This window comes from Alligator sinensis, unplaced genomic scaffold, assembly GCF_000455745.1.
Source record: "Alligator sinensis unplaced genomic scaffold, ASM45574v1 scaffold694_1, whole genome shotgun sequence".
Lineage (NCBI taxonomy): Eukaryota > Metazoa > Chordata > Crocodylia > Alligatoridae > Alligator > Alligator sinensis.
Window position 1 is genome coordinate 575,861 of NW_005842339.1, and position 22,202 is coordinate 598,062.

Sequence of the window (22,202 nt, forward strand, 5' to 3'; positions counted from 1 at the left end):
TGAAGACCTGCCAGCTCTGCAGATTCCCCACTTCCTTTTCTCACCCTTTAGTTGGCCAAGAATGTACATCAGCTGGGCTCCCATAAGGGGTGATGATACCCACACACAGGAAGAAGCTCTTCCTGACCTTACTGTATGCTTAGCCGAATGCCTTCAAGCATGAAGATTAATTACAAGAACTACTTTAACAAAGACAGTGACTTCGTAGTCACTAGAGTCTATTCCTTTTTCTTAAGCAGCATTAAGGTACTTGCCTCAGTACCTCAAGGCAGTGGAGTTTCATCGAGCAGTTATATACCGATACTTTTTAAAGAATTCCATATAATAGTTTTCTTAGAATTACAGGGTAGGCAGGGACTTGCAGAGCCACACTGTCCAGCTCCCTAAACAAATGCAGGATGCACTATATATACCTACATAATACAGACATGCTTATCCAGCTTAAACCTTCACTAATGGATAGTCCATAACTTCTGGGGCAGCTTCTGCTGCTGCCTTTTTGATTTCACAGTATTTTTTCTTAAATTTAATCTAAATCTGAGTTTCTGCAATTTAAGCCTAATCTTGTCTTTCCTTTTCTTTATGGCAGCCTTTCAAATACTTGAAAATTATTATCGTGCCCCCTTAAGCCAAGCCAAGCCAAACATGCCTAGTTTTCTCAGTCGTTCCTTAAGCAGATTGCATTCACAGAATCATAGAAAATGAGGGTTAAAAGGGACCTCAGGGGGCCATCTAGTTCAGGGGCAGGCAATTATTTCAGCTGGAGGGCTACTTAATGAGTTTTGGTGAGCTGTCAAGGGCACAACGGTAGCCCCACCCCTTGATAGGTGCCCCATCTCTGGTCACCACCTTGGGACTGTTAGTCCCATCCCCTAACCCCTGAACTTTGCGAACGTAACTCCCTCCTCTTGCCCCAGAAGTACTCTTTGGGAAAAGGTATTTGCCATCTTGGAACTGAAAAAAACCCAAACTATATACTAAAAATTAAACATCCACACTAACATAGTGGTGTGGTGGGGTGGGGGGTATGGGTGGGTTGGTATGGAGTTTGTGCAGGGCTGTGGGTGTGTATGTGGGGTGTAGGTGAAGTGTTTGTGAGGTGTGCGATTCCGTGTCGGGAGGGTGTGGTTGTGGGATTTGTGAAGGAGTGTTTGAGCATATGGTAGGGTGGGTGCACACAAAGGGCAGCACCTGCCCCGCCACAGCCCAGAGCCCTCACACCCTGCAACGCCTCCCCACCACTGCCAACAGCACACACCTGCCCCAGGCTCCAGCAGAAGCAGATCAGCCTGATGTGTGCACAGCCCCAACCCAGCCCACCCTGTGCCTGCTCCGCACCACCCCCCCTGCTGTGGTGCATCCTGCATCCAGCAGGACTGGGGCAGCTCCACAGCTAGACTTTCTAGGCAGCCCAGGCTCTGAAAGCTGCTGGCCCCAGCCCTGCAATACTGGCAGGGACCCGCACACAGCCCCGACCTGCCCCGTGCCTGCTGCGGACTTGCCTGCTCATGCTGAACAGCTGCAGCAGCAGCAGCGCCAGCAGGGCAGAAGCGTGCTCAGCACAGGGGAAAAGTGGCCCCTCCCCCTCACCACTACCCAGTGCTTCCTGCAGCAGCTGCCAGGAGCACATGCTGAGCTGCCCTGCATCACCACCGCTGTCACCACCACCTCGGGCTGCCCAGCAGGACAGCAGGGGCAGTGCAGAGCCCAGCACTGGCTCTGCGGGGCTGCTGCAGGAAGCAGTAGGCAGCAGCAAGGGTGAGGGGCCACTTTTTTCCCCTGTGCCAAGCACACTTCTTCCCCATCAACACTACTGTTGCTGCAGCTGTTCAGTGTGAGCAGGCGAGTCCACCGCAGGCCCAGAACAGGTCCAGGCTGCGTGAGGGTCCTCACCAGTACCTCAGGGCTGAGACCAACAGCAGCCAGAAGGGGCTGCCGTGCCCTGCGCTGCCTAGAAAGGCAGTCTAGCTATGGAGCTGCCCCAGCCCCAGTGTGCCCAGGGGGTGGCAGGACGCATCAGCAGGACCAAAGGACCTGCCACAAGCCAGACAAAGCCCCTCTGTGGGTCAGACCCAGCCCACGGGTTGTATTTCCCACCCCCCCCCCGGTCTAGTCCACCCCCTGCTCAAAGCAGGACCATCCCCAACTATATCACCCCAGTTAAAGCTCTGTCTACCCTTATCATAAAGACCTCTAAGGATAGAGATTCCACAACCTCTCTGGGTAGCCTGTTCCAGTGCTTTACTGCACCCCTAGTACATGTCCAGCTTTTCTAAATGGACCCTAAACCTGTTCTTTTGCCACTGTTGGCTGCTCAGCTCTTCCCTAAACTGTGCCACCAGGTGCAGTAGTCTGGGAGCTGACCTTGCCTGTGAAGATTGAGGTAGAAAAGGCATTGAGCATTTCAGCCTTTTCTACATCCTCTGTCAGCAGGTTGCCTCCCCCATTCAGTAAGGGAGCCACGCTTTCCCCGATTTTCCTTTTGTTGCCGACATATTTGTAGAAACCCTTCTTGTTACCCTTCACATCCCTTGCTAGCTACAATTCCAGTTGCACTTTGCCCTTTCTGGTTTCACCCCTGCATTCTCGAGCAATACTCTTATATTCCTCCCTAGTCATGTGTCTCAGTTTCCACTTCTTAGAAGCTTCCTTTTTGTGTTTTAACTCATTAAAGAGTTCCCTGCTACGCCAAGCTGGTCTTCAGCCATACTTGCTAGTTTTCCTGTGCATCAGGATGATTTAGCTTCTTTAACCCTCTCTCCTGGACTCCTTCAGGGATTCACAGATGTAGGGTCAGAAGGGACCTTGCAGATCTTCTAGTCCAACCCCCTGCCCTGGGCAGGAGAGAAAACTGGGCTCAAATGACCCTAGCTAGGTATTCGTCAAGCCTCCTCTTAAAGACCCCCAAGGTAGGAGCCAGCACTACTTCACTTGGAAGTTGGTTCCAGATCCTAGCCGTCCTGACTGTGAAGTAGTGCCTCCTGATGTCTAGTTTGAACCTACTCTCTAATAACTTATGGCCGTTATTCCTTGTTAGTCCGGGAGGTGCTCAGGGGAACAAGATCTCTCCCATTCCCCACTGGTCCCGCCTAGTAAGTTTATAGACGGCCACCAGGTCCCCCCTCAGCCTTCTCTAGCGAAGGCTGAACAGCTTAAGGTCCCGTAGCCTCTCCTTGTAGGGTCTGCCCTGCTGTCCCCAGATCATGTGAGTGGCCCTCCTTTGGACCCTCTCAATGTTGTCCACATCCCTCCTGAAGTTCGGCGCCCAGAACTGGACGCAGTACTTCAACTGCAGCCTGACCAGTGTCGCATAGAGGGGGAGGATAATCTCCTTGACCCGGCTTGTGATGCATCTGTGGATGCACAACAAGGTGTGGTTAGCCTTACTGACCGTGTCCTCGCATTGGCGGCCCATGTTCATCTTGGAATTGATGATGACTCCAAGATCTCTTTCTGACACTGTGCTTTCAAGAAGACAGTTCCCCAGCCTACAGGTATGCTGCTGTTTCTTAGTGCCCAAGTACAGCACCCTGCACTTGTCAGTATTGAATCCCATCCTATTCTCATTTGCTGTAACCTGTCCAGGTCCAGCTGTATCCTGTCCCTCCCTTCTAACGTGCCCACCTCACCCCAAATCTTGGTGTCATCCGTGAATTTAGACAGGGTGCTTTTCACACCCTCGTCCAAGTCGCTAATAAAGAAATTGAACAGTGAGGGCCCAAGGACCGAGCCCTGGGGGACTCCACTACTCACATTCCTCCAGGTCAAATATGACCCATCCACCACCACTCTCTGAGTGTGGCCCCTAAGCCAATTTGCTGTCCATCTGATTGTGTAGGCATCAATGCCACAGTCGCCTAGCTTTTTAATGAGAATGGGGTGCGAACAGTGTCAAAGGCTTTCCTGAAGTCCAGAAAGACTACATCCACCGTGACACCTGCATCCAATGATTTTGTGACCTGATCGTATAAGGCAATCAGGTTGGTCTGACAGGACCTGCCATGCTGGTTACCCCTGAGCATCATCCCTGCTGCTGGCCCTTCACAGATGTGCTCCTTGATAGTCTTCTCAAAGAGCTTCCCCAGGATCGAAGTAAGACTAATGGGCCTGTAGTTGCCCAGGTCCTCCCTCCTCCCTTTTTTGAAGATGGGGACCACATTGGCCCTCTTCCAGTCATCCAGCACCTGGCCAGAGCACCACAAGTGCTCGTAAAGCCGTGCCAGGGTCCCCGCAATAACCCCTGCCAATTCCCTCAACACCCTGGGGTGAAGAGCATCTGGACCTGCGGATATGAACCTTTCCCCTCAGACTGGCCTCCCAGGGGATCCTGCCCATCAGTTCCCTGAGTGAGTCAGTCTGCTTGTCTGAAGTCCAGGGTCCTTACTCGGCTGCTCTCCTTTCCTTCCCTCAGGATCCTGAACACAGTCATCTTGTGGTCACTGCTACCCAACTTGCCATCCACTTCTATATTCTCCACCAATTCTTCCCTGTTTGTGAGCAGCAGATCAAGAACAGCAAAGCCCCTAATTGGCTTCTCCAACACTTGCACCAAGCAGTTATCCCCAATGCTCTCCAAAAACTTCCTGGATTGAATGTGCAGTGCCATACTGCCCACCCAGCAGATGTCAGCGTGACTGAAGTCTCCCATGAGAACCAGGGTCTGTGATGTGGAAGCTTCTGCTAGCTGTTTGAAGAAAGCTTCATCCACCTCATCCTCCTGGTCCGGTGGTCTATAGTAAATACCCACCACAACATCACCCATATTGCTCTTCCCTCTGACCCTAACCCAGAAATTTTAAACAAATGTCTCTATTCTCTTACGTTCCCTGCTCACCTCAGGATGCTCTCCCATTTCTCCATATTCCCTTTACACTGCAGAACCAATCACACACAATACTCTAGCTAAGACCTAACCAATGCCAAGTTGAGCAGTCTTGTTACCTCTCATGTCTGTCTTACTATACTGTTAATGCAGCACAGAACTGCATTTTGCAAATGTACCCCCAGTGTCTGGACACAGAGCAGGGGAGGGGGTGCACAGCCAGACGCGGAGCAGCGGTGCAGAGTGGTGGATGTCAGTGGCCACTACCGCCACCTGCAAGCTTTCCCCACCCCACACATCTGACCAGCTGAGCAGCACCTGTGCAACCCGCAGAGGGGCACCGGTGCCCGTGCCCCACACCAGCCCTGCTCCTGGAGATAGTGGTGTGGGGCGGTGGATGGCAGCGCTCCATCCCCAACCACCCACGCAGACCCACTAAGGCCTTCCCGCATACCCCCAGTTGCCAACCCCTAGCCTAGCCAGTCATCTCCCATTCTGTACTTCAGCATTTGTTTCTTCCTCCCTAGGTACAGCAGCTTACATTTGTTTGGTACCTAGTCCTCCAATCTATCAAATTATTTTGAATTGTACTGGCATGCTCCCAAGTGTTTGAAAGCTCTCCCAGTGCAGACTTGATCAGAAACTTCTCTCTTCATGCATCTAAATCATTAACAAAAATGTTTAACAATGGACCCCAAAACAGGAGTGATAATCCCCTCTTGAAACCTTCTAGCATTCTGCTTTTAGCTGAAAAATTGTTTACGTATTTACCTGATAGTAGTGCTTGCTTAAATCTCTTAAAATACCTACCTGTTTGAAGGAACAAATCAAGTATCTGCTGGGCCCTCACAGTATTCATTACCAATGATTTGTCTTCTTTTTCCAAACTTCATAATATCATCTTATTTATATTCTCTTTCATGGAGAAGCCTCTTTTACCACCATGCCTAAGATTCCCACCATGTGCAATTACTTATTTTGCTTAATAGCATCCTAAAATCCTACACAAAACACATAACCCAGTTTTCCTTTACCCACTAATTTGGTTTTCAAAAATATTCTAACAGGATAAAGCAGCACAGCAGTCACAAAGATAAAATGACGCTTTGGCCACCACATCCACATAGGTGCTTCACAGCTATCTAATGTCTCAAGTTTCCTTCCATAAGCACTCAATACCTTTACCAAAAAATTATTCCACACTTTCAACCCACTCATGCAACCCACCATACACAGCCCTTTATAGCCATTCACTATAAAGGCAGTTTGTTAAGATGTAATAAACACCAGGTGGAAATCAGTTGTACTGTAATGCTCAGGCTCAAACTACTAATTACATCCAGCCAAAAAAACAAGAATTCTATTTACCCCAAAACGTTGAGGTAAAAAGTTGTATTTGTTGCACCTCTTTTGACTGTTTGGACCATACAAGAGGCAAATATAGACACTGGTGGTGGGGAGGGGTACTCACCTAGGATACAGAAAAACCCCAGATCATGTTCCTGCTTTAAATCAGGCAGAGCAGAGCAATAACGTGAACTTAAGTGTTCAACATCCCTGATAAGTGCCCTAATTATCAAGCTACTGGCTATTCTGCTGTGAATACGTGCCTGTAACAGTTCCATCATGGAAACCATCCCAATCACCATTTCATTAAAGCTAATAATTTCAATTTTTAAAAAATCAGTTTCTAAGAGCCACCATTTTTTTTAAAGTTAAAAAAATTATTGACCATCTCATATCCTAAACTTTGTACCAGCTTAATAATGAGACGTTGGGAAAGAAACTGAGTCATTTATGCAGCAATGTATTAGAATATTAGAACAATTACTGGCAATTCAATTACTCAAGTAAAAAGTGAATGGCCCTCTGAACCACATCCCAATGTAATGCTCAATGTCCCCATGCTATAGAATCATGAACTGTTGCTCCATGGCACATCATCTTCCAGTTGCTAAAATCAGAAGAGTTAACTTACTTAGGGATGATCAAAACTCAACATTTCTATTTTGGAGGAAACTGACATTCTAAAATGTCCTTTCCTCCCACATCAGATAGAGAAAAGTCAAAATTTTTTAATTTCCCATCAACATTTTCAAAAGGGCTGAGAAATTATTTCCACTTTTAAAATATACTAAATCTGAACAAAGCAGAGGTGAAATACAACACTTGTAGTATTTTCCAGGAAGTTCCCCAAATTTTTGTGGAAAAATATCAAATTTGTAGAGCCAGTATTTCTATTATGAAAAAAATCTTTCATTTTAAATTTTTCAACCATTTCTATTTCTGACATACACTAAGTATGAGTCGCCCAAGAATTAGTAGGGGAAGTATAATTGAACACGCAGACAACAGAAGGATAAGATGATAATATGATGCAATTCCAAGCTGTTCATTCAATGAATACTTGTACGTGTTGTTCCTTCCTGAGGGTCCACAGAGTTCCATCCAGGCTTCCATTCTTATTTAGTCTGTATATAAAGAGCTGTTTAAAAGGTTAATGAGGAGACATGGGCTCTAAAGTTTTCACTGACCAGCAAACAACCAGCTTTTTCATTCAGACCTGTGAAATGACTGGTCCAACATTTGAGAAAAACTGGGACAAGGACAAGAGGCAGCAGCTGACTTAGGTCCAGGGAAGACTGAGATCATTCTGCCTGGCTGAGAGAAGCAGCTGGAAGCAATGATGAGGGTGAAATCTACCTCTGACTCAGGAGGTGTTTCCTATTTGTGACTGAAGTGACTGTACGCAGTCCAACATAAAACAGTATTTTTTGGCAGAAAGACCACCACTCTTGTATAACGATCTGCACTGACAGCCTATTGGTTTCTGGGTGGAGCTCGAAAACATTCAAGCCAAAGTGGTAAGGAAAAAAATAGATAAAAAGAGGTTGCAATAGCTGTAGTCCTATTATTAAATTAATCATTTTATAGAAGCACCTTCTGAGGGGAGAGATGCTCAATTAATTTACATAAAAAATTAGCCAGGCCACAGATACAAGACAAAGGGAAAAAAATAAGAGAGAAAAATCCTTTAACAATATAATTAAAAATCCTGCAACAAAGTAATTATATGCCCTACATTATCATGATGTGGATATTCAGTCAAAGAAAACATACTGTAGTGCAGGGGTTCCCAATTCCCAGGCCATGGCCCAGTACTGGGCCATGAAGGGTTGGTTGCCTGTCCACAGGAGGGCTGGCTGCCGGACCAGAAGTGACCGCAGACTGGCAAACCGCAGACTGGAAGTGACCAGCATACTGCGGACCAACAGCCAACCCTTTTTTATGCTGAACCCCTGCTGTAGTGAAGCTTAATGGTTTTTCTTTCCATCTTTTCTTACCACGGGGAATGACTGTGAAATGGTTTGGTAAATCAAACACCTATGGATTACTACCACCATCAGTATTAACTGAAAGTTGAAGGGCTCACTGTACAAACAAGCTCAAAAAATATCTTTTTGGGAAGAGGGTTTTATTCAACACCTCCAATTTTATATACATGAAAAGCTTTGGTTAAACAATATAGCTTAGTGGCGAACAAGGAAATCCTAACAGATTAAAGGATTTAAACACAACTGTTTCTCATCCATACATGATTCCAAGATTCCTGGAGCCTATCGGTTTACAGTTCGCATTCTACATTTTAGCTCTAATGCTTTTCTATTATACCAGGCTATCTTAAGTCCATGAATAAAAATCTGAAGTCCCAGTTCTGTGAAGCCTTACTCTTACTCGCATGCTTAACTTTGAGTTCAGTGGAACTGGTCGAGTTCTTAAACACAAGATGCAAGAATCAGGGCCAAAGGAAGTAGACAGTAGTATGGCACAAGGCCAAGATTTTTTGCATAATTGAAGAACATTTAAAATTACAGGAAAATACCAAAACTGCTGAACATCTCCCTGCAGGTGCAGAGCTTGATTTTGCCAACATGGAGAATCTTGAGCTGCCTCCAAATAGGGGTCGGTAAGATTAGAGTCAATATGCAACTATGGTGAGACTCTAACGACACAAAAGATGTGTATTAATCTGGGGGAAACTCACAGATTACAGAACACTTCTTGGCCTGCCCACATATGGGGGAAACCATGAATCGATGAGGACCCCGCTAAAGCTACAGATTGAGCAACAGTATGTGCCTGTCCTTGGACTTAAATTTGAACATGGAGACAGACACAAGATAACAGGAAAATAAAACAAAACACTATGCCAATTTCCAATAAAACAGTTCTTCAAGTAACATTATAATTGTCAAATGTGAAAAGCTGTTGGTAAATACCAAATTCATTAAGAGAGGTATATAATTTGTATGAGGATGTGGGTGCATGCTATCTTTTGTTTTCAAACATATTTTCCTATATATTAAGCACACAGATTCTATTAGCAAGATTTTATTGATTATACATGTTTTAACGCCTAAAATGCACATACACTTGCATCTTTGGCACAGAGAATATGCAAGTTCCTCATTCCTGAAAGAGATTAGTAAGCGTGGACTCTTGCAGCCTGTGTGGTCCCAATGAGTGCTGTCCCTGGAAAGTCCCTTTAAATGTTATTGTGTATAAAATACATGCAAAAGATATTTCTTTAAAATAATGAATTCCAATATTAATGGCTGCAATTGTCAAAGGATAAATGTAAATGACTAAAACTTCTCATTTATACCTAATTTTTCACTTCTGATTATATAAGAGAGATTAGTGCAAATAACAACCAGTTTATAAAAGCAAGCTGATTAATTAACTTGTTTAAACAAGGTTAAAATAGAATAAATACATTAACTGACACGCTGAAAAATATAAGACTATTCTGTATAACGATATAAATCAATCACAGCAGAAAAGGAAAAAAAACAAATACACTGGGTTTCTGAAATGAGTTTATTTGCTTTTAGAAGGGACACACAATAAAATATTAACAAAAGTACCTTAAATAACTTTCATGTTTGAGCTTGCTAGTTACCCCAGAGTTCATTACTAGTCATCATCAGCACCATCCACGTAAGGGGTAGTTCTTTGCCAAACATCAAGACATCATATTTTAGAACAGCATGATCTTGTAGACACTTAAAATATACCAGAGTTCAAGAAACTTACCATCAGAAATTCGAGAAGGGAGTAGCAATCCTCTTCTGCCTAATTCAGCCAGAGCCAGACATCCACCATGCCATGAATTATCCGTTTCCTGGTAACTAATTTTAGAACAAAGACTTTTGTTTAGTTCAGCTCGAGTTTTTCTGAGTTTCACCTTTCACTGACAACATTTTGGCAGACGCATAATCCAAATCACTATATACCTGCCTCTAGACTTGAAAAACAAGGAAAGAAAACAAAGCAACTACAGACCCTTGAAGCTCCATGGAAAATTTATCTATGGCACCTCTTAAATTAATCATGTAGCACAGGGGGAATGCCTCAATGATGTGGCACTTCCAATACAAAGTCCCTGATTTCAGGCCCTTAATTTTTTCTAACGTTACCTGTGAGGTGATATTTCACATATACCAGGTTGCTCAACATTTCCTACTATAAGACTTTGTTTCCAGTCACATACGACTACCAGCCTGAAACCATTCAGTATAAACTGTTTCATGATAGATGCCTGCCTGAAGTTGAATTTTTTGAAGATTTCAATTATAATCAGATTTATCTCAGAATGTGGGTAAGAGGAAAAAGAATGCACTGTTTTGCAAATGTTAACATAGTTTTTACAGTTGTTTCTTTAAAAATCTCTGCTACATGAATGCACTGGCACAAGGGCATGAAATCTGAAAGGGGATTCACCCCCATGTCAGGGAAGCATTTTTTGATTTCCCATGAAGTTTATTCATATTTAATCAAATTCATAACCTCTAAAAAAAGGTTTGCATATATATTCAAATATCCTAATGCTTGGCAGCTAAAATATTCTGAACAAATGCATCTTCCCTGAACAATCTCCATGGCGTTAACTTTTCCTGCACTACAGTAACATTTCATAAAACTGCACTTATGTGACACTAGAAGGGAGGCCAAGTGCTATGAATAGAACCAATGCAGGTGACCTAAGATTTCCTGCTGGCCAATGTGAGGAGAGTGGGGGAAAGCACATCAAACCCTGGTGTTGGTTTTATGTCCACACTGAAACAGAGCTAAGGCACTTACAGCAAGTCACTGATCCTCCTTGTGTGCTTCTCTTGCAATCTTTCTAATAATCTTTGCAGCAAAGTTATCTTCATTCCCACAACAGCTTGTGCAAAGGTAGCACAGCAACACTACAAACATGTCTTTGCCCACCACTATGTGCTGCCTCAGCAAAGGTAGTAAGAGGAAGCAGATAAACAGCCTCAGAGACTGATGAGAAAAAATTATGTTTCAGTAAGGTACCCAATATCATGGATCAGATTGGGGTTGATGTTCCCTCACTAGCCAACAATGACTCACAGCAGCTGTAAAATCTCCCTGATCTGTTTGTGTTTTGTTTTTTTAATTAGGTACAAACTCTAAAATTAGTTTTAAACATGGATTTCATTGTTTGACACAAGCCTCAATAACAAGCTTCTGCTATATATAGATTAACGTGTAACTATTGTACTTGTAATGGAAAATCTTCAAAATTTCACACCAACTTACATAACTAGAGAATAGTAAGCATGGAATGAAAAAACCTTGCTCAACTAAACTCTTCAATCCAAGTGAATGTTAACACCTACTTAATTTATTCAACGCTGTCATCTCTTCAAAAAAATCCAAGACAGTAATCTAGCGAAAGAGCAGCAGAGGCGGTAACCTAAACTATTTAATGGCTTGGATTATTCTATGACTTTCAGTGTACGATTTAGTTTCTGAAATTTAGTATTCATGCAGACACCTACAACATCCAAACAGATTTCACTGAAATAGAAACGTCAGTATAAAAAGTCTGGAGTAATTAAGAGAGTCACTGAAAGATTTTTCTACTCTGTTTACTAGAGAAATACACTACATTAAGACTAGTTACAATCTACAAGTCATGGTTTTTCTGAATAAGGTTCAGTCAAATCCTCCAAAGCAAAACATATATCTATGTCCTGGATTCTTCCCCTTAGTCTTTTCTTGCCACAATATAAAGCATAAGCTGTGTTTGTCACATCTCTGTTCTATGCCAGTCACAGAAAAGGTTAGCCACAAATAGTAAAGGTATTTCAATTGTTTACTGAAGTCAGCACTGGCATATTATCTCAGCCACTTTAAGTTTGGCAGTTTCATCTTATTTGGTATTTCTGAAAAAGCTATGGAGCAGTCACTGTGAAAAAAACAAACTTACCTGAAACTAAAAAAACAACACTTGTTCTTACATTTAAGTGAGATTAACTATTCCTGTATAGCAGGGGTGCTCAACCTCTAGCCTCGTGGGCCAAACGCAGCCTGCAGATCCTTAATGTATGACCCGCAGGGTTTCCCATGGATCAGGAAATTTGGTGGCTGGGAAGCGGGGACAGTTAATACAGCTACCCTCCCCGCTGTCAAATTCCCAAACCCTGCAGAGGTTCAGAGCCAGGCCATGCCTGCTTCCCTCCATACAGCTGGGCCACAGCCCCCCACACCAAGTGCAGAGTCAGTTGCTGCTGAGCTACACCCCTCCTCCCCCCTTGGGGCCAGGCCAGGCCCCCCCCCCCCGTGGAGCCAAGCTGGGGCTGGGTCAAACATCCTCCCCTCCCAACCCCCTAGAGCTGGCTTTGGGCTGGGCTGTGCTCCGTTCTCCCTCGTTCCCTGAATTTGATTTCTAAAATTGTTTTGACTTCTGTTATTTTTTCACACTTTTTAAAAAAATAAAAAAGGAAACTTCCCAACCCAAAGCAATGACACACCTAATTCAGGATTCACTGGCTGGTTCTCTGTCTTGCTACAACTGGGCTGCCTCGTCATCCAGTTTATTTTATTGACTTCATTATCCCAAGTGTCTGAGTGGACACATTCACATATTTTGTATTACATCAAGATGAAGTCACAGCAGTTAAAAAAAAAGAAAGTTGAGGAAGAAACATCGAAGAATCTTCACTGACTGAACTAATAAAAATATTAGTTCTTCCTAGTTCTGCTTTTAACTATTCAGTTTGCTCATGGACAGACTTGCTGTCTGAAGTTCTCCAAGTTCCTCTGCAGTGCTCCAAACAGTAAGGGTACAGACTATAATGGACAAGGCATTTCAAATGACCCCTGCCAAAGAGAAACAACTTTGAAGCACTTCATTTTACTCCTTTGCTATCCCACACTGCACTATTTTTCCCCACCCCCACAGCAGGGAGAGTGAACACTGTCCAATGTGCTCAGCAACCTTGAGAGACCAAAAGCCAAGAGGTGCCAGGATTCTTGTTCTCCTGCCCCTTAGCAGAGCTGTCGCGTGTCTTTGAGGTCATTCTGAAGTGCTCAGTAGGAGGAGGGGAGAACAGAGGTACACATCTGCAGCGCTGAAGCACTCCAGGATTCAGAGCATTTCAAATGCATACCTTTGCATTTCACAAGGTATGGAATACATAATATGCCTTCTACTTATATTTACAAGCCAGGCAAAAATGCATTCTTTAGTTATATAGATTGATATTAGGGCTATGCGAAGCCGATTTGATTTGGCAGAGATTCAGCCAGATTCGGTGGTCGAATCACCAAATCCGAATCGAATCAGAGGATCCTTTAATCTCTCCGAATCGAATCGGAACCCTCTGAATCGATTCAGAGAGATTTGGAAAGATTCGTCAATTCAGACATAGAGATAGCTTTAAATGTTTTTTCTACATGCCTCTAGGTAGCAGGCGGCTCATGAATGGTGCGATGCTGGGACGGATGGAGTGTCCCACAGAAGCATGGGGGGCTGCCCAGTGTGCTCGGCAGAAGACCCGAAAGTGGATCAGAAGCACTTCCAGTCCATTTCCGGCTCTGCCGGGGAGCGTGCAGGCCCCTCCCTACCCCCAGCTCAGCGACCGGTGACTCCTGGGTTGGGGGGGGCACCCGGGGTCCCCCCATGGCCGATCGCCAAGCTGGGGAGGGTGCGGGGGGCCCCCCCGTGCGCTTCCCAGTGGACCTGGAAGTGGAACAGAAATACTTCTGGTCCACTTCTGAGTTCGCTGCTGAGCATATGAAGGGCCCCACCGCACTCCTGTGGAACGCTCCATCCACCCCAGCAATGCAGCAATCACGAGCTGAATCTCTGATTCTCTGAATCAGCATCGAATCTTCAGATTCGGATTCGGCCAAATCGAAACACAGACAGTGATCTAAATCAACTAATCGAATCCCTGTCCCTGATTCAAGCCGAATCCAAATCAAATAAGGCCCACTTTGTTAATAGTGTCATAGTATACCAATTAGGGGTGTGCAAAGTCCTTCCACATCATTACTAACTTGAAAAGTACACGTACAGTATTTCACAATTACCTGGAAGCCATATTTATATATATACTCTTCATTTTTTCTGCTATTTTAAATATTCACCTTTGGAATGAAGGAAAGGGATCGTAACAAATCGCATTTTCATATTAGCAAAAATATCACCTTTACATGTAAAAAAAATACATTCCCTCTTTTTTTCATGTTTTAGAATCAATTTTGTGTTAAATATAAATAGCGTGAGCATAGAGCTCCACCAATGCACCGTAATTAAGCCTGACCTGCCCGTGCCAGAGCATAAGTCATAACAAATTTTGCCCATATAATTTATGTGGTATGAAAAATTATTTCCTAGAGACTGGGATGGAATCACCAATTCCAGTCACAATTTAAATATTGAATATTGATCTCTTCCCATGAAAACATTGTGAATTAACTGAATGACCGCCTGAAACCCAAGATTTTGTTCTGTTTTATTAACTGAGAGCCTAAAATAATGAGGTTCAAATTCTGCATGATTATTGAAGTTCCAATAGCATTTTTCATAAATATAAGCCCTTTACGGTTCTATAGTTCTTCTGATCCAATTTCTGCCTGACTGTTGCCATCCCATTCCAGTAGTCATCACATTTCAATTGTAAAATTATATATGTAGAAGGGGAAGCATTTTAATAGTCAAGACACTCTTTGTATAAGAATAAAACAGTATTTTACCTAAAGCAGTCCAGTAGAGATCCAACCACATCATCTGCTAACTCTTTTGGAAGCCGTCCAGTTAGTCTACCAATTCTGCAAAAAAAAATAAGAGTAACTCATTGGTATTGTATTCAATGTATAATTATATGTTTCTTTAAATTACTGTAAACTTACCCTAAAATGACTGGATTCAAAGTATCAATAATAATGCATTCTTTCAGTAGTGCTGCATTATAACACAAAGCCAAGCTAAAAGCACAGACGTATAAAATAGCATGCCTTACCAAAAAAAAAAATTCAAATGGAAAAACATTAGCTAGTTAACAGATGAAGAAATACTACTGCAAAATAACTCAAAAATAAATCCTCTACTGTCATTCCAGTCCCAACCTGGGTTAAAATTCTTTGTGGGAACAGGACAGCCATTATCCCAGAATACTAATCATCATGCTTGCAGTTGATGAGATGGATTCAGTTTAAGCAGAGAAACAGATGCAATTGATTAACTGTGGAAAACATTTAACTATTAAACTACTCTATTAGTATTAAATTAACTGCAAGAAACCTACCCTTTTGCAGCAGACCACCTGACAATGGTGTCTTTGTCTTTCAGTCCAACCAGCAATTGTTCTGTAGAGAATTTTATTTAACACAAAACAGAATACTTTGTGATTTATTTAGTTTTGCAACAAAAACAGCATTTTTTCTACAATGCTCAAACTGAACTCCTTATCATAAACACTTTAATTTAAACCAAAACATTTATATCCAAATTTCCTAGGTTTATGATGTAAACAATATTTGAAAACAAAGTAATAAGCAAAGGGTATAAATGTTTTCCAGATAGTCTTCTCTGCTCGCAACCGTTTGTTGTGTGCTGATTGATTTATGGTCTCCCTGGCAGAAGCTTTCACTCAGTCAAGTCTTCAGAAGTGATATAATTATTGTTTAAATCTAGTCTAATATTTAAATTGCCAAGCCTGTAGCCTATCTGGCCTGTTGTGCAGAGGATTAGGTAACCTTTCTGAGAATCCAGCATTGTGTTTTGTTAGACGTATCTTATGGAACTCAAAGAAACATGCAGAATCAAGACATCTCTGTAGCTTATATTACAACTTTACATGCGAGTATTTTAAATGGTGGCAACCATTGGGGCTACCTATGCCATACATGCTCCCTGCAAGTATATAAAGGGTAGGACAGGTGCACCTATCTACATACGTTGCTTCACATGTTAAACTCTGGATACTGAAAAAACACACTAATTAGGCCACCCTCTGCCCCACACAAATGTGGCAATACTATTCACAGTTCAGCAAATAGCTGCATGGTATATGGCAAGTCTGCAAATTGACATGCCCTGATGTACATTTCAAAGAACTGCAGTGACTGTAGGACAGGAGACAAGCAACTGGCAGCCACTAGGCCAGATCGAGCCCACAAAAAGGGCTCAGGGCAGCACTGGGGATTGGAGAGCACACAACTGCATCAAACTGCCCGTCCCCTCCACAGCCCTCCCTGCTGCCCTCTCATACTTTGCCAAACAAGGGTTGAGTATCTGAAGCAGGGATTAAAAAAAATAAATAAATAAAAAATAAAAACTGTTTGAGTTCTCTGGGGAGATGGAGATTTGCTAGGGTTACCATATGTCCAGGTTTTCCCAGACATGTCCTCTTTTTTGGCCCCATTCTCATGTCCGGGCAGGTTTTTAAGCTGCAAGCAAATGTCTGGGTTTTTGCTTTCCCAGGCACTAGCAGCTTGGCTGCTTGGGACTGGGAGCAGTGGGCAAGGTGATTGGCTGTTGGGGGTCACGTGTTTTACATGCCGACCCCAGCAAGCTGCTCCCAGGTAAATAGTGAAAGCGAGAGCATGCATGGACAGCAGGGCTGGGGGGCAGGGGGCTGCAGGTCAGGAGGGGCACTAGCAGCAATGGGGGGGGGTGGGAAGAAGGAGGCAAGGAGCTGCAGGTTGGGAGGGGCACCAGTGGGGGTAGGGAGCCAGGGGCTTAGGAGTGAGGGGCAGAGGCAGGGCACGGGCATATCACTGACCCCACCCCCTACAATCATATACCCCTTCCCTCTCTCCTCCCCCACTCTGTAGGTGTCCTCTTTTTTGATACTGGAAATATGGTAACCCTAGCATTTGCGGCTGTGGAAAGGGGCCGGGTCACAAGTTCCAGCCTGTCCCATGGAGGCAAAAGGTTGCCAGCAGTCTCCAGTCTTGATTAGTTGTTGCTATAGTAGTTCCTGACTCACTGACAGGCTTCCCTGGAATCAGAAGGGGCTACAAAGTAGACCCCTCTGACCCCCAGCTAGAGAACTTGCGTATGTCACAACTTTGTCTCACCCCAGCCTGGGGGCTGTGCATGCATGCCCACCCACAGAGCTGTTTTTTTTTGTTTTTTTTTTTAATAGTGCTATAAATTTTGTAGCACTATAAAAATAATGACTGCCAGAGCTCTTAGAAAATACCTCTCATCTATTTCTAGAGTCCCTACTAAGCAGATCTTGCAATTTATTTGTATCATCCATAGCTGTTACTGGTGCCGGGGTTACTACATCATATGGTGAAAACAAAAATACTTTTGGAAGAAGGGAAGGACTGTGCGATCCTCTACAGTTATTGCCCATGTATTTATAATATATCCATTCATGATGTATCCAATGACTATGATTAGGATACACCAGGCACAAGAGGCTGCTGCAGTGGTGCCACCACAACTTTCAAATTTCAGCTGTCAGATTTTAAATGTATTCAACACAGTTCAGATTTAAAAATAAAAAAGAATTATAATTCATTCCTCCACAGTGTATAAAATATGAAGGAGGTCTTTGAAATTTGCAAAGTAAAATAATGGGGGGAGAAGTTTTGGATTTGGGTTTGTTGTTTATTTTTGACATGGGACTTTTTCATTCATGTCCAGTTTACATACACTGACATTCAAATTTCTTTCTTAAATCCCTAGCAGACTACTACAATTGTATTTTTAGTTAGCAGATATCCTCGTACTTTCTATTTAGATCCAACATACCTACAACATTCTCAACTTCTCCTGGAATATCATATTCTTCTTCATCATCATCATCAATAGCACCAGCAGCTGTTACTTGTTTATGTGTAGCTGGAAGCTGAGCAGAAAACTGAAGATTGGCAGCTAAAGATCTACAGCCACGTTGATACCTGTAGAGGAAACAGACAAAGTTTACTTCGATTTTTTAAGTTACAGACTAACAAGAACCTGAAACAGGACATATGCCAGAGGTTGTCAATTGGGGGTACACGTACCCCCAGGGGCACTTGAGAAGGCCCTAGGGGGTACACACAGGTTGGCAGGAATGGAGCGCTGCCACACACCATCCCGCACTGCTGCACACTGCCTGGCCAGATGCAGGGGAAGCTTGCACACAGCAGCTGCCGCCACTCCACATCCAGCCACGCACCACAACCCTCCGCCACCCGCCCTACTCAGCTTCCAGGGGTACGCTGCTCCGTGTCTGGCCACCTGGAGGTACAATAATCAAAAAAGGTTGAAAACCCCTGATATATGACATACTAAAAACTAGGGAAGTAATAAGTTATACAATTAACCATTTAACCAAAAAGTGCTGTGATAACTGGTTAGCTTAGCAGTTATCCTTTAGCTCAGGGTGGGCATAGTCTGGCAGTAAAGGGGTAGAAGGGAAGCCCCATGGTGCCACAGCAGGAACCAGAAGGCAGCAGGGTAGGAAGGAGGGAGGGAGGTGCGACAGGGACAGGCCAGAGGGTACTAGTACCCATAGCCTAGAGGAAAACAGGGAGCAGCCTAATGACTCATCAATTAAGCAACTAGCTGCAGAACTGTGTTGTCTAGCTAGGCTTGCCTCCTCCCCCATTCAGTCAAAAAGCTCCTCGAACTGGGATCAACTGTCAGCAGTAGCTTTATCCAAGCTGCTATATTATCAGTTTATCATTTAACCAATATAATCAGATTAGGTTAAATGAATATTTTGTTAAAAGAGCTCTACATCCATAATCAGAACCTACTTCAACATAATATTTTTTTGAAAACTAGTGTGGGAAAGCCTTTAACATGAACCCAAGCAATTCCTACGATATGTTTTTATATAATGAAGCATGGTTCTTACAGAAACCTGTAAGTTGAGCTACCAAACCTCCCAAGATAGGTTCATGCTAGTTTAATGGAGGCCTTCCATCCAAGTACTAACTTCTTCAGGAACTATGCTCAAGATTCAATAGGTAGCATCTTGCCCTCCAGCTCAACAAGCCAAAGCCTCCTCCCCACAACACATTATAGAAAAGTGCTGTATTTCTGAAGCTGGACAACATGTATTTCTGAGGTTAAATGCAATAATTTTTTTGTATTTCTAAATGTGAGAAAGAGCAATCTGAATTTAAGTCCCTCCTTTCTCTCATCATCCATTGCCCATTTAGGCCTTGCACTAAAGTTATGCTTTTCTTCATGGTTTTTTCCAGGCAACCCCCTCCATTTCCTCTTCATAATCTTCAAATTAAAATATATGCCAGCTGAAAAAACGTATATAATGTAATTCAATAATGTACTTAATGCATATAGTGCAAAGTCAAAAAACTTGAAAGCCATGCTTGATTTTTCTCAATTTAACCTTTTTAACTGTCAGAAATCCCTCTCTACTAAACTGCAAAGTTCCATAGAAAAGTAATCATGCTTCTTCATTGTCTGTACATTGTTATGAACACCCATGGCACAGGATAAACATTTCTTATATCTTAAAAATATTTAAGATCTCAGAATACTTTTACTAAGAGCCAAATACTTAAGTGCCCCAACAAAATCGCAAGTTGAGTGACTACCTTCTGCTAAATTCCCCTCTAGATTCACTTGGACAATGGATATGACTTACTGAACTAAATCATTGGTGTGCACGTGAAAACAACTACCATCATATTGTACTTCCAAGAAGCCTCATATAACTGGCAAGTGAAATGACTCCTGTATAAAATTTTGCCTATCTTGGTACATTACTAAGTGGTTCAATTTCTTCGGAATGAAACTTGCTCTATAAAACATAACTTAAGGTTATAAAAGACACAAGGAGACTTCTTAAAAATATATTCAGAGACTGAATTCCATAATTTATTCTACATAGTTTCATAGTTTGTAGGGTCGGAAGGGACCTGAGCAGATCATCAAGTCTGACCCCCTGCCATGGCAGGAAAAAGTACTGGGGTCAAACGACCCCAGCAAAGTGTTCATCTAGCCTCCTCTTAAAGACCCCCTGGGCAAGAGCCAGCACCACTTCTCTTGGAAGTTAGTTCCAGATCCTAGCCACCCTGACAGTGAAGTAGCACCTCCTGATATCTAGTCTAAATCTACCCTCTGCCAGCTTGTAACCGTTATTTCTAGTCACTCCTGGTAGCGCTTGGGGGAACAGGGACTCCCCCAATGTGTGCTGGTCCCCCCTGACTAGTTTGTAAATGGCCACTAGATCCCCCCTCAGCCTTCTCTTGTGGAGGCTGAACAGGTTCAGGTCCCGTAGCCTCTCCTCGTAGGGCCTGCCCTGCTGGCCCCTGATGATGCGGGTGGCCCTCCTCTGGACCCTCTCAATGCTGTCCACATCCCTCCTGAAGTGCGGTGCCCAGAACTGGACGCAGTACTCCAACTGTGTCCTGACCAGTGTCACACAGAGGGGGAGGATCACCTCCTTGGACCTGCTTGAGATACATCTGTGGATGCATGACAAGGTATGGTTAGCCTTCCTGACCGTGTTCCCACACTGTCGGCCTATGTTCATTTTGGCATCAATAATGACTCCAAGATCCTTTTCTGCCTCTGCACTGATGAGAAGGGAGTTCCCTGGCCTGTAGGTATGCTGCTGGTTCTTCCTCCCCAGGTGTAGCACCTTGCACTTGTCAGTGCTGAAACTCATCCTGTTCTGATCCACCCACCCCTGTAACCTGTCTAGGTCCGATTGCAGTCTATTCCTCCCTTCTAGCGTGCCCACATCCCCCACATCTTAGTGTCGTCTGCGAATTTGAACAGGGTGCTTTTTACCCTCTCGTCCACGTCACTGATGAAGATGTTGAACAGCGCAGGCCCGAGGACCGAGCCCTGGGGGACCCCACTGCCTACATCCCTCCAGGTCGAAAATGACCCATCCACCACCACTCTCTGGGTGCGGCCCTCCAGCCAGTTAGTGACCCATTTGACTGTGTAGGTGTCGACGCCACAGTCCCCTAGTTTTTTTATGAGAATGGGGTGAGAGACAGTGTCGAAGGCTTTCCTAAAGTCCAGAACGACTACGTCCACTGCTACCCCTGCGTTTAAGGATTTTGTGACCTGGTCATAGAAAGCCACCAGGTTGGTCTGACAGGACCTGCCTCTAACGAACCCGTGTTGGTTGCCCCTAAGCATAATCTCCCCTGCTGGTCCCTCATGGACATGCGCCAGGATAATTATCTCAAAAAGCTTACCCAGGATCGAGGTAAGACTAACTGGCCTATAGTTTCCTGGGTTCTCCTTCCTCCCTTTTTTGAAAATGGGAACCAGATGCTCCTAATTTTCTGAAATAATTTTCCATGTTTGTATTTTGTAGCTTCACTTCTTTGTTGTTCCCCCTCCTCTTTTTATTTTCCTGTTATGTTATTCAAGCATGGAACATTTTTTCCCCTAAATCTCTGATCAGAAAAATTAGTTATCTAATAAGTCAAAATCATGTGAAAACAAAAAGCTGGATTTGATTAATCTCTTATGGTGCTTGAAAATCATGTCAATTTTAAGAAAAAGTTAAAAATTGCTGACATATGTAACAGACTTTTTCATAAGGGCCCAAGGGGTGACAATCCCAACAAGAAGCAAGGGGGGCAAGAGTGCCCAAAATCCTCCCTGGCTCACCAAGGACATCTGGGAATGCGTGGTTGTGGAAGGGGGGGGGCGATCTCCAAAGAGGAGTATACCTCCACTGCTCAGGCCTGTAGGGGGCCTGTTAGGAAATTAAGGCAGACATACAGCTAGGACTACCATCCAAGATCAAAGATAATAAAAAGTCCTTTTTCAAATATATAGGGAGGATGAAGAAGGAGCCAGAAATGTGGGGCCCCTGCAAGATACGCTGGGCAATCTGGTGGTTGTGCCAGAGAAGGCAGACCTCTTAACAAATTCTTCACCTCCATTTTCTTGTGCAGGGACCGGGACTCCCCCACCGTGATTCAAGACAGACTAGAGGGGAACACCTCAAGACCTAAGGTTAAGGAGGACCAGGTTAGAGTGCTTCTGGAGGGGCTGGACGTGTTCAAATCAGCAGGTCCAGATGCTCTCCACCCCAGGGTGTTGAGGGAGCTAGCAGGGGTTATTGCAGGGCCC

General features: G+C 43.9%; 1 protein-coding gene across 1 annotated transcript in view; it reads right to left on the minus strand.

Moving 5' to 3' along the window:
- Nucleotides 1-22,202, minus strand: part of TBCD (tubulin folding cofactor D) — a 219,281-nt gene that overhangs the window by 149,902 nt on the left and 47,177 nt on the right. Inside the window, 4 exon segments of the mRNA XM_006028735.3 lie at nt 9,920-10,014; nt 14,882-14,956; nt 15,433-15,493; nt 17,895-18,043. Coding sequence (XP_006028797.3) covers nt 9,920-10,014; nt 14,882-14,956; nt 15,433-15,493; nt 17,895-18,043 — 380 coding nt within the window.